General features: G+C 43.8%; 1 protein-coding gene across 1 annotated transcript in view; it reads left to right on the top strand.

Moving 5' to 3' along the window:
• The window catches only part of LRRK1 (leucine rich repeat kinase 1), a 439003-nt gene that overhangs the window by 189848 nt on the left and 236900 nt on the right, over positions 1-12255 (top strand). The window contains exon 5 of the mRNA XM_082253047.1: positions 526-705. Coding sequence (XP_082109173.1) covers positions 526-705 — 180 coding nt within the window. The remainder of the gene's footprint in view (positions 1-525; positions 706-12255) is intronic.

The following is a 12255-nucleotide window of genomic DNA, read 5'->3' as shown; positions in this document are numbered from 1 at the left end:
ATCTTTCCCACTGACCACCAATGTGAGGAATCGCTACACTGACCACCAATGGGAGGAATCACTACACTGACTACCAATGGGAGGAATCACTACACTGACCACCAATGTGAGGAATCCCTACACTGACTACCAATGGGAGGAATCACTACACTGACTACCAATGTAAGGTGGCACTTGACCCCCAATATGGAAGGGCACTTCTATAATAACAACCAATGTTAGGGGGAGTCTTTCTTCTGACCACCAATATAAAGGGGCACTTTGCTGGGCTCCAATGTAAAGGAACACAGACGGTAGTATTCACTGTCTGCATTTCTTTTCTGGCCCATATTATTTATTTCACTATTCTTACTGAAAATTATTTTGCCATTCAAAGGAAGGGGGTGTTGAAAAAAATGATCTTCTCTGGGTATCAGTTTACAAGATATGCCTCTATTCTGTCAGCTATAGATATAACGAACCCATATGCATTTAAAAAAAAAAATGCACATTTATATATTTTTGTCTCTATTTCCAACCCTTCAGATGTGTGTAGTCACAAGCCTCTCCTCAACTGGCTGCTGGTCACGTGTTGTGAACAGGGACACCTTGCTTTAGTGAAGCTTTTGGTTCTGACGTATCGCGCCGACCCCGACTGCTACGCCATGAGGAATAATGAGTTCCCCGTCCTACGCAAGCTGCCTCTTTACGCCTCCATCGTGGCAGGTACTGAATGTAAACTGAAAAATCTTCTTCTATACATCTAATTGAAGGCAATAAAAGAAATCAAGGATTGTTATGACCGATGAGTTGCAGCTTTTTGTCTTCTTTCCCCAGTCTTTATATTTACAGTGCAATGTAATCTAAATGAAATGTGCCATTCCTCAGTTTATTCTTCAGCTTTTTCCAGATCCATGTAACTTATATTCTCCCTTTCTATTTACATGTCATGTTACTGTATCCTTTGCTATATATGTGTGTGAGTGTGTGAAGCAAAGGAGACAGGATGGTTTGTGTATAATGTATATAAATGCAACCTCTGTGTTAGCATAACATAAAGGTGTCTGGCATCATTCTATCCTAAATGTAAAGCTGGCCTTACACCTGTAGAGTTTCCTTGGAAAATCGTTGAGACAAGATGCAGGCTGTGCTTGAGCAGGGGATGTGTTCAAGAGACCGGCTGTGATTCGTTGGGGGGTAGTGCCTGAACAGATTACACAATGTCCTGAACCTTTAATTGGCCAGCCAATGGATGGAAACTGACCACGGTAAGGGTCCTTTCACACGGTGCGGTCCGTTCTCTGCTCAGCGGGGGATCGATCCGCCGATCCCCGCTGAGCAGGCAGATGACAGCTCCGTTTCCGCTCTGTGTGCGGAGACGGAGCTGTCAGATCCCCGCTGTTCTATATGGGGAGATCGGATGAGAACGGACCGCCTGTCCATTCTCATCTGATTCCATCCGATCCGATCCGCCAGACGGATGGAAAATAGGGTTTCCTTCTGTCCGGATTTCACGGACAGGATCGGAAGCGGATAGCAGCAGTTGTCAGCGGAGATGTCTCTGCTAACATCCGCTGCCCCATAGGAATGCATGGAGCATCCGATCCGGTCCGCCTGGAAAACTGACAGGCGGATTGGATCGGATCGCCTGTGTGAAAGGACCTTCTGTACTTTGTGTGGCTTGTTTAGCACAAGGAAGAAAGGGGAGTGGTAGGATCAACCAGGTAAAAGAATTACATTAAAAATGATAGAGACTATGATTTATAAAATATACATATGTGAACACACACATAGAAATGAAAATATTTGTGGTAATGCACACTTGAACCGATTGCCAACCCACCACAGTACATATACTGTGGGCATCCAGGTTGTACAGGCACCATAATGTACCGGTACGTCACCGCTCTCTTCCGGGTTTAGGGCATGTCCGTGCCCACTGTGCTATGATTGAACACAGTGGGACTAAAGGCCCGTACACACGAGTGGAAATTCGGCCGGGAATTTTCGTCCGACCGATCTGCCGATTTTCGGATTGTTAGTATGGTGCTCTTGACAACCGACTCCGACTTTTCGGCCGAAAAAATTCTGGTGTGCAGGCTATAAAATTTTTGTCCTCCGTCAAAACAATGTCCGATTTTCGTGCAGTCAGTACAGATTTTGACAGAGAAAAATCTTATGAGCAAGACTGGGCATGCTCAGAGATGAAAGAACACATAGAAAGCAAACCAACACATGACATCACTTCTGAAGTAGAATTCTGTCGTGCGGGAAAATTCGTGTGCAGTCTAGAGCACATTCCAACCAACAAAACACCACTCTGGACAAAAGACGGAAGAGCGGTCGGCGGAAATTAGTTGCGTGTGTACGAGGCTTTAGTCAGCAGGTCCCAGCCATTGATGCATGGCTGGGACCTGCTGATCGGCTGTTTTTATGTCACAGCCCAGAGTCCTGTGTTGACCAACAACACAGAGCTCTGTACAGAGGGAACAATAAAGCAATCTTTAGTAAAAAGCAGTACATAATAAAACACATTGCACATTGTTAGGTAAGCACTTACCCCTTGATTACCCCAAGATTTTAACCCCTTCCCAGCCAGTGTCATTAGTACAGCAACAGTGTACAGTATTAGCACTGATCACTATATTAGTGTCACTGTCAGTCAGTTCCCACAAAGTGTCAGAACACCCGCCGCACTATCAGAGTCCTACTATAAGTCGCTGATCACTGCTGTTAGTAGTATATAAAAAAAAAAAACACTCCAGTGTGTGTGTGTATATAATATAAATATATATATATATATATATATATATATATATATATATATATATATATATACATACATATATACCATCATTTGTAGACTCTATAACCTTCATGCAAACCAATTAATATACACTTATTGTGATTTTTATTTTTACATCCAAGACCTGTAGCAAAATACAGTGTGGTCTAAGTTTATGAAGAAATGTATTTATTTTTATAATTGGATATATTTATTTTTATTGGATGTTTTATAGCAGAAATGAAAAAATATTGTCTTTTTTCATTTATATAATAAAAAAAATGCAGAGGTGATCAAATACCATCAAAAGAAAGCTCTATTTGTATGAAAAAAAAAGCATACAAATTTAATTTGGGTTCAGCGTTGCATGACTGTGCAATTACCAGTTAAAATAGCGCAGTGCTAAATAGCAAAAAATAGCCTGGTCATGAAGGGGGTAAAACCTTTCAGAGCTGAAGTGGTTAAAAGTAAAGGTACATACCTTGAGTAATAACTCAGCCGGGTTTGTTCAACGCTGGTCAATATAATAAAAACCAAACTGTAAAGTTAATAATCAGCAGCACATCAGACGTCTTTGGCAAAGCCAAAAGCACTTTTATTGCAGACTGAAGAAAATAAAACACCGCCACCTATGACTTTCAAGCATGTCTGGTCTTAGTCATTGTGATACCACAAGGACTGATACCACATATGCTGGAAACACGTGAGTCGTAATGTTTTTACTGTTTGGGATCTGCAGTAAAAAAGTTTTAACCTTTTGTGGGAGAAGTCTGCTGTTACTTGTTCAGTTGTTGCTGTGTATGAAGAAGGTGTGTGTGGATTGTATTCAGGAACAAGCGGAGTGAGCTATTCATGCTTCATACATATTGTAAATATAAAAAGTTTAGCGCCTATTCACACACACACAGTTGTTTTTTACTATGTGGACCCAGGAGTAATCCACACCACTTTAGATATGCTCTTTCCTCCTTGATCCTTTGTGTAACTGAACCGCCGACCCACACTGTGTTTGTGGTCTTCCGTCAGTATACGGCTTCCTTACATAGTTACATACATAGTAGGTGAGGTTGAATAAAGACAATAGTCCATCCAGTTCAACCTGTGTAGGTGTGTGTGACTGTAATCATCTAACATAGCCCTCAATCTCCTGATCCTTGAGATGTAAGTCTAAGAGTCTTTTGAAAGTCACCATACTACCCGCAGAAACCACCTCTTGTGGTAGACAATTCCACAATCTTGTAGCCCTAACAGTAAAGAACCCCCCACGTTGCCTGAGGTTAAAACGCTTCTCCTCTAATCGCATTGTATGTCCTCGAGTCCTCATGCAATTCCTTCGAATGAACAGCTTTTCTTCTAAGCTGAGATCCCCATTAAGATATTTATAAATTGCTATCATGTCCCCTCTCAGACGTCTTTTCTCCAGGGAAAATAAATCGAGCGATTGCAGCCGCTCTTCATAGGTAAGGTCCTCCAACCCCCTAATCAGTTTAGTTGCCCTTCTCTGGACTTTCTCCAGCTCCAACACATCCCTCCTGCAGTCTTGAACATAGATATCAGATTTTCCCTGCCGCCCTACATACAAAGCTAGCCGGTGTACTGCCGAAATCTCCAACCACGTTATTTCCGGTTAGTGTACACTGGGAATAATTGGAGATTTCGAGCACTTGGTGTTTTCCCACAACACCGCCAGCCTATACACCCGAGTACATGGTATAATTAGTGCCGATTCTTACTCCGCCTAGTAGTTGTCGCCACCTCCGAGGCGGCCATGTTTTGGTTACTAGCGGGTGGTGTAAGAATCTGCGGTAATTATACCATGTACTCGGGTGTATAGGCTGCCGGTGTTGTGTGAAAACACCAAGTGCTCAAAAATCTCCAATTATTCCCAATGTACACTCACCGGAAATAATGAGGTTGGAGATTTCGGCAGGTTGGAGTTTTCGGCAGGACATCGGCAACTTAGCTTGTACTGGAATCTCTGTTTATTGAACAGTCACACAGAATTTATATACAGCATGGACCTCCCCCCTCCTGATCAGATTACCACACACAGGTCAGGGGTTGCCTGATTACATTATCATATGCAGATGAAATTGTATACAGAAATTGAATTAACCTGAACTAATTATCTGGTCATCTGGACCGAACAATGTGAGGTCATTAACATTTAGCAATGGAACAGACAGACTTAACACAATACACATCCCACCTCAATAGATAGACAATAGGGAGAGCCTGCCAGTGACAGTCTGTCCGTCTCCTACATTGAAGTACATGGAATACACATCTACGTATTGCTATGATTATTTGGAAGTCAGACTTCATGGCAACAGTCTATAGATCTCACAGTGTAAAGTGGGATTCAATCTTCATATTTCTTGAGAGTTTTTGCTGACAAATATTACTGTCCAACTTGAAGCAATCCAAACCATTAAGTATCTGTCTTTTACTCCCAGTGATGGTGAGTGCCGTCACACCTTGGCTGCTATGAGGTGCCTACTCAAGGTCCCATTTCCTCTCTTCTAGCTAATGTCAAAATTAATAAACTGGTCGCACACCATAGCTCCCAACTGTCCCTGATGTTGAGGGACTGACCCTGATTTGGAACATAGTCCCTCCATCCCTCTTTCCTCCTCATTTGTCCCTCATTTTGGTCTGATCTATATAGTTGTATATAAAATGAACTTTTTTATCTTTCAGAAAGTGTTTCCCAGTGCTAAACCTTTCATCCAATTTCTAAATTGCTGCATTTGTAAATGTCAAAAGCCAATATAAAGGAATAGTAGTGGTAAAAAAGCACTTGTGGGTTTAACCAATCTTCTTTTGTACGATTCCCCTTTAAGGGGAGCGTAGCAGATGGTGTGCCCAATGCCTATATACTTTTGCCTATAGGTATCCCTCATTCCTATCTCAGAAATTTGGGAGGTATGAATCACAAATGCTAAAACTGTTTAACCACTTAAGGACCGAGCCTTTTTCTGACACTTGTTGTTTACAAGTTAAAATCAGTTTTTTTTTTTTGTTGCTTTAAAATTACTTGGAACCCCCAAACATTATATATTTTTTTTTTTTAGCAGAGACCCTAGAGAATAAAATGGAGATTGCTGCAATATTTTTTATCACACCGTATTTGTGCAGCGTTCTTACAAACGCAATTTTTTGGGGAAAAAAATTAAATTTTTTAAATTAAAAAATAAGAAAACAGTAAAGTTAGCCCAATTTTTTTCTAAAATGTGAAAGATAATGTTACGCCGAGTAAATAGATACCCAACATGCTTCAAAATTGCGCACGAATGGCGACAAACATTCGTACTTAAAAATCCCCATAGGCGACACTTTAAAAATTTCTACAGGGCACCAGTTTAGAGTTTCAGAGGAGGTCTAGGGCTCAAATGAATGCTCTTGCTCGAACGATCGCGGTGATACCTCACATGTGTGGTTTGAACACCGTTTACATATGTGGGCGCAACTTTCGTATGTTTTCTCTTCTGCGTGTGAGCTAACGGGGACAGGGAGCTTTCTTTCTTTTTTTTTTCCTATTTATTTTAGCTTTTTATTTTTTATTTTTACACTTTTTAAAAAAAAAAAAAAATGTGATCATATTTATTTCTATTATAAGGAATGTGAACATCCCTTGTAATTGAAGTAAGCATGACAGGACCTCTTTAATGTGAGATCTGGGGTCAAAAAGACCTCACATCCTACAGTAAAAAAAAAAAAAAAGAAAAAAGTAATTTTTTTCATCTTGGAAAAAAAATGGGCTCTTTAAATCGGTTGCTAGGAAGCGACATATGACGTTGCTCGGTCCTCCAAGGCCATAGAGTGGAGTGGGGGCAATCTTGCCCTCACTCAACTTCCTGCCTGAGGGGACAGCAGATCGGTGTTCTAAAAATTCGTCGGACCCGTGAAATGCATGCGCACAAGAAATTTTCCAGGTCCGATGAAATTTTAAGACTTACGAACAGCTGACTGAGAGGAGGAGGGGCTGAGGTGGGACGCACACACCGCCGTGGGAAACTTTTACAACACCGCTGCGTCATCGAGCAAGGAACATGTTGCAGAGCTGACTTGGAGGAGGCGGTAAGGAAGTGAATACTCCTACTAAATAGTAATGATAAAAAAAAAAAATTATAAGAAATACTAAACATTTTTTATTATTACTATTTAGTATGCGTATTCACTTCCTTACCCACCTCAGCCCCTCCTCCTCTCAGTCAGCTGTTCATAAGTCTTAAAATTTAATCGGGCCTGAGGAAAATTTCTTGTGCGCATGCGCACCGGGCTCGCACCAGCTGTCGCACCAGCTGGTGGTGACGGAGCGTCATCCAGAAGTGACGAGGGTCCGGAATTTTCACGGGTCAGACGAAATTTTAGAACACCGGATCATTTTCCCCGCTAGTGGCGGTTCCGGTAAGCGGGGAAAACGACTGGGAATCGGTGGGAGGGGGGCTGCACTCCGCCGCCATAAGGGTGATCCCACAGCCAATCTGCCTCTGGGACCACCCTTATGGTAAAGCGGACCACCCGCAGTTTAAAAAAATACCGGGGTTATGGCAACTATCTGCTGCCATAACCCTGGTATTTAACGTCAAAGCACCGATGTAAAACTGCGGCGGGCGGTTCGTAAGTGGTTAATCACACAAATTTACATCACGACTTCCCACTTGTCATCCACCCTCTCCAACACTTTTCGCCCAAGAAAAGGGCTTAATCATGGAGCATTCGTGATGTCATCAGTATGTGACCTGTTTATTCCTGCTGATGTTTGTTTCCTATGTTCCCCGCTCTTTCCATCATGCGAGTGTGATGTGCATTGCAGACATGCTGCATTTTTCTTCAGTGAACTGGATGGTACCGATTGTATGTGCTATGCAGTGCAATGCACCTAGCTGCTGATGCAAGATGAAAGCCGACACTGCACAGAAGCGGGAGTGTACATAAGACTTAATTAAAAACCGTAAAATATCCATCAGTGCAGTCTGCTTACGCAATCTAAATAGACCAGTTCTCTGCTTATCTCCATATAAGTTCCCTCCCCGACACAAATTTTTAGCTACTGTTATCTGCGAGATAACAGAGGAACAGAGCAGCAGAAAGACACGACACTTAGAGCTTTGGAGGGAGAGATGGGTAAACACTACAGATAGATGTGCTTAGGTCAAATTTCATTAATGGGGTTTACAACCACTTTAAGGAAAAAAGTATGAAATGGTAGATCCCAAACATCCTCCCATTCGTCATTGTTTAAGTGCAGAATGTCTCTCTACCACCTGGTTCTGCCTACATATACATATTTGGTCGTACAGCGAATCCAGAAAGTATTTACAGTGCTTCACTTTTTCCACATTCTGTGATGTTACAACTATATTCCAAAATGGACTAAATTCATTATTTTCCTCAAAATTCTACAAACAATATCCCATAATGACAATGTGAAAGAATTTTGTTTAAAATCTTTGCAAATGTATTAAAAACAAAAAAAAATCACATGTACATAAGTATTCACAGCCCTTGTTATGACACTCAAAATTGAGCTCAGGGGCATCCTGTTTCCACTGATTATCCTTGAGATGTTTCTACAACTTGATTGGAGTCCACCTGTAGTAAATGTATCTCTCTCTCTCTCTCTCTCTCTCTCTATATATATATATATATATATATATATATATATATATATATATATATATATATTTATATACACATACATACATACATACATACATACATACATACATACATACATACATATGGTCCGACAGTTTACAGGGCATGTCCGAATACAAACCAAGCCAGGAAATTGTCTGGAGACAGGATTGTATGGAGGCACAGATCTGGGGAAGAGTACAGAAACATTTCTGCAGCATTGAAGGTCCCAATGAGCACAGTGGCCTCCATCATCTGTAAATGGAAGAAGTTTGGAACCACCAGGACTCATCCTAGAGCAGGCCGCCCGGTCAAACTGAGCGATTGGGGAGAAGGACCTTAGTGAGGGAGTTGACCAAGAACCTGATGATCACTCTGGCAAAGCTCCAGCATTTTTCTGTGGAGAGAGGAGAATCTTCCAGAAGAACAACCATCTCTGCAGCACTCCACCAATCAGGCCTGTATGGTAGAGTGGCCAGACAGAAGACACTTTTCAGTAAAAGGCACATGACAGCCCGTCTGGAGTTTGCCAAAAGGCAACGGAAGGACTCTCAGACCTTGAGAAACAAAAATATCTGGCCTGATGAAATAAAGATTGAACTCTTTGGCCTGAATGGTAAGCGTCATGTCTGAAGGGAAACCAGGCACCACACATCACCTGGCCAATACTTTCCCTACAGTGAAGCATGGGGGTGGCAGCATTATGCTGTGGGGATGTTTTTCAGTGGCAGGAACTGGGAGACTAGTCAGGATCGAGGGAAAGATGAATGCAGCAATGTTCAGAGACATCCTTGATGAAAACCTGCTCCAGAGTGCTTTGGACCTCAGACTGGGGTGAAGGTTCATCTTCCAACAGGACAATGACCCTAAGCACACAGCCAAGATAACAAAGGAGTGGCTACGGGACAACTCTGTGAATGTCTTTGAGTGCCCCAGCCAGAGCCCAGACTTGAATCTGATTGAACATCTCTGGATCTGAAAATGGCTGCGCATCAACATTCCCCCATTCAACCTGATGGAGCTTGAGAGGTCCTGCAAAGAAGAACGTAAGAAACTGCCCAAAAATAGGCATGCCAAGCTTTTAGCATCATACTCCAAAAAACTTGAGGTTAATTGGTGCTTCACCAAAGTATTGGGAAAAGACTGTGATACTTAGGCCTCATGCACACTGGACGTTTTTGGAGCTGCTGTTAGCAGCGTCAGACGGTTTTTTTTTTGCAGCTGCAGAACGCCCATCCATGTTATTCTATGTCCTCATGCACACATAGAGCTTTTAGGAGCTCCAAGTGGCATAGGCATTTTACAGCTCCAAAAAAAACCCAGGAACTGTGCGTACTGGAGCTGCAGCGTCAAACTGTAAAAACGTCTGACGCTGCTAAAGGCTGAATAACGTTGCTTAACCACTTCTACGACTGCTCACAGTAATATTACTGCGGCAGAGTGGCTCGTTATCGTCTGACGACGTAGTACTACGTCGTCAGACACTCCCCCTTCTGGGCGGCGCTTGCGCGCCGCCGGAGGCTCGCTCCCGCTGTTTTCATTCACAGCGGGAGTCGGGCCAGGGGAGGAGCAGCGGCGATCGCCGCTGCTCTTACCCGATCGTCGGGGATCGAGTCTGGAGATCCGCCCGCTGTGTGTAAACACAGCGGGCGGATCTCCATAGTGACAGGGAGTGACAGATCGGACTGTTCAGCATAGCTGGACATCCGATCTGTCCATGACTCACTCAGTCACCCCCCCCCCACACGTCCGTAAGCACCAGGCATACATTAACCCCTCCCTCTCCAATAAAATTAACCCCTTCCCTGCCAGTGTCATTTTTACAGTAACAGTGCATATATATAGCACTGATTACTGCAGTAATGTCACTGGTACTCCCAAAAGTGTCAAAAATGTCAGTCAAGGGTCCGATCTGTCCGCCGCAATGTCGCAGTCCCGCAAAAAAAATCGCAGATCGCCGCCATTACGCGTTAAAAAAAAAAAACACCAAAAATGACAGAAATCTTTCCCTTTGTTAGTAAACGCAATAACTTTTGCGCAAACCAATCAAAATACGCTTATTGCGATTTTTTTTTTTTTTACCAAACATAGGTAGCAGAAAACAAATTGGCCAAAAATTTTTTAAAAAATTGGTTTTTACATCTTTTTTGGGGGGAATTTCATATAAAAAAATGTTAAAAATATTGTTATTTTTTTCAAAATAAACGCTCTTTTTTTGTTTATAGCGCAAAAAGTAAAAATCGCACAGGTGATCAAATACCACCAACAGAAAGCTCTGTTTGTGGGAAAAAAAGGACGTAAATTTCGTTTGGGTACGGCGTCGCACGACCGCGCAATTGTCAGTTGAATTCGCACAGCGCCGAATCGCAAAAAGTGGCCTGGACGGAAGACAGCAAAATCCTCCGGTGGTAAAGTGGTTAACGTGCGTTAAGCCACGTTATACGTTTTTTTTTCTTCCATTTAAAATCAATGGTTCCCTATGGGAGCCTATTGATTTGAATGGAAGTCGCACCGCAAGTCGGATCAGGATGATCCGACTTGCGGCACGACTTGCGCTCTGAGAATCTTGAGGGGGAACTCCACGCTAAAATGGGAAAAAAAACGGCGTGGGGTTCCCCCCAGGTTCCAATCCAGGCCCTTCGGGTCTGGTATGGAATTTGATGGTAGCCCCACGCCGAAAAAACTGCATGGGGTCCCCCCAAAATCCATACCAGACCCTTATCCGAGCATGCAGCCCGGCATGCCAGGAAAGGGGAGGGGACGAGCGAGCGGCCCCACCCCCCCTGGATCATACCAGGCCTGTGACATAAGGGGGCGGGGGTCTCCCGATTATGTCATCTGGCGGCCACGCCCCTAATGGCTATATAATAGGCTGCAGAGACCGGAGACCGGCATAATCGCCGGAGACGTCGTCGGAGGAGGACCGGAGGAAGAAGAGCCGACAGCAAAAGAGCAGAAGACAGGAGAGGAGAAGACAAGACGAGAAGAGCGGACAGCAAAAGAGGAGAGGAGAAGACAAGAAGCAAAAGAGCAGAAGACCGGAGAGGGAGAAGACGGGATGAAGATTTTTAATAAACTTTCCAAAACGTCTCCTGTCGTTATTTACACACACTGTCTTTTATGGGGTGAATGGGTAGGGGTACAGTGTACCCCATACCCATTCACATAGGGAGGGGGTCCGGGATCTGGGGGGCCCCCTTGTTAAAGGGGGCTTCCAGATTCCGATGAGCCCCCTGCCCGCAGACCCCCACAACCACCGGCCAGGTTTGTGGGGATGAGGCCCTTGTCCTCATCAACATGGGGGCAAGGTGCTTTGAGGTGGGGGGTGCAGAGCCCCCCCCTGCCGCAAAGCACCCACACCCCCCCATGTTGAGGGCCTGTGGCCTGGTATGATCCAGGGGGGGTGGGGCCGCTCGCTCGTCCCCTCCCCTTTCCTGGCATGCCAGGCTGCATGCTCGGACAAGGGTCTGGTATGGATTTTGGGGGGGACCCCACGCCGTTTTTTCCCCCATTTTGGCGTGGAGTTCCCCCTCAAGATTCTCACAGTGCAGGTCGCGCCGCAAGTCGGATCACCCTGATGGGAGCCTATTGATTTGAATGGAGGCAGAAAAAACACTGCTAACAGCTACTGTGGCCAAACGTGCAATAACGCTAGTGGAAAAAGCTACTGAAAGCACGTTTTTATAGCTGCTGTTTCGGCGTCAAGTAAACAGCTTTGGAGCACATTTTTATGACCCACTGTGTGCATGGAGCCTTATGTACATGGGATTTTTTCATTTCTTATTTTTAATAAACTTGCAATGATTTCAAACAAACTACTTTCACGTTGTCATTATGGGGAATTGTTT

The sequence above is a fragment of the Pelophylax lessonae genome, assembly GCF_965119305.1.
Source record: "Pelophylax lessonae genome assembly, chromosome: 4".
In the NCBI taxonomy this organism is placed as follows: Eukaryota; Metazoa; Chordata; class Amphibia; order Anura; family Ranidae; genus Pelophylax; species Pelophylax lessonae.
The sequence above is the reverse complement of the archived record's forward strand: the minus strand, read 5'-3'. Positions and strand labels throughout refer to the sequence as shown.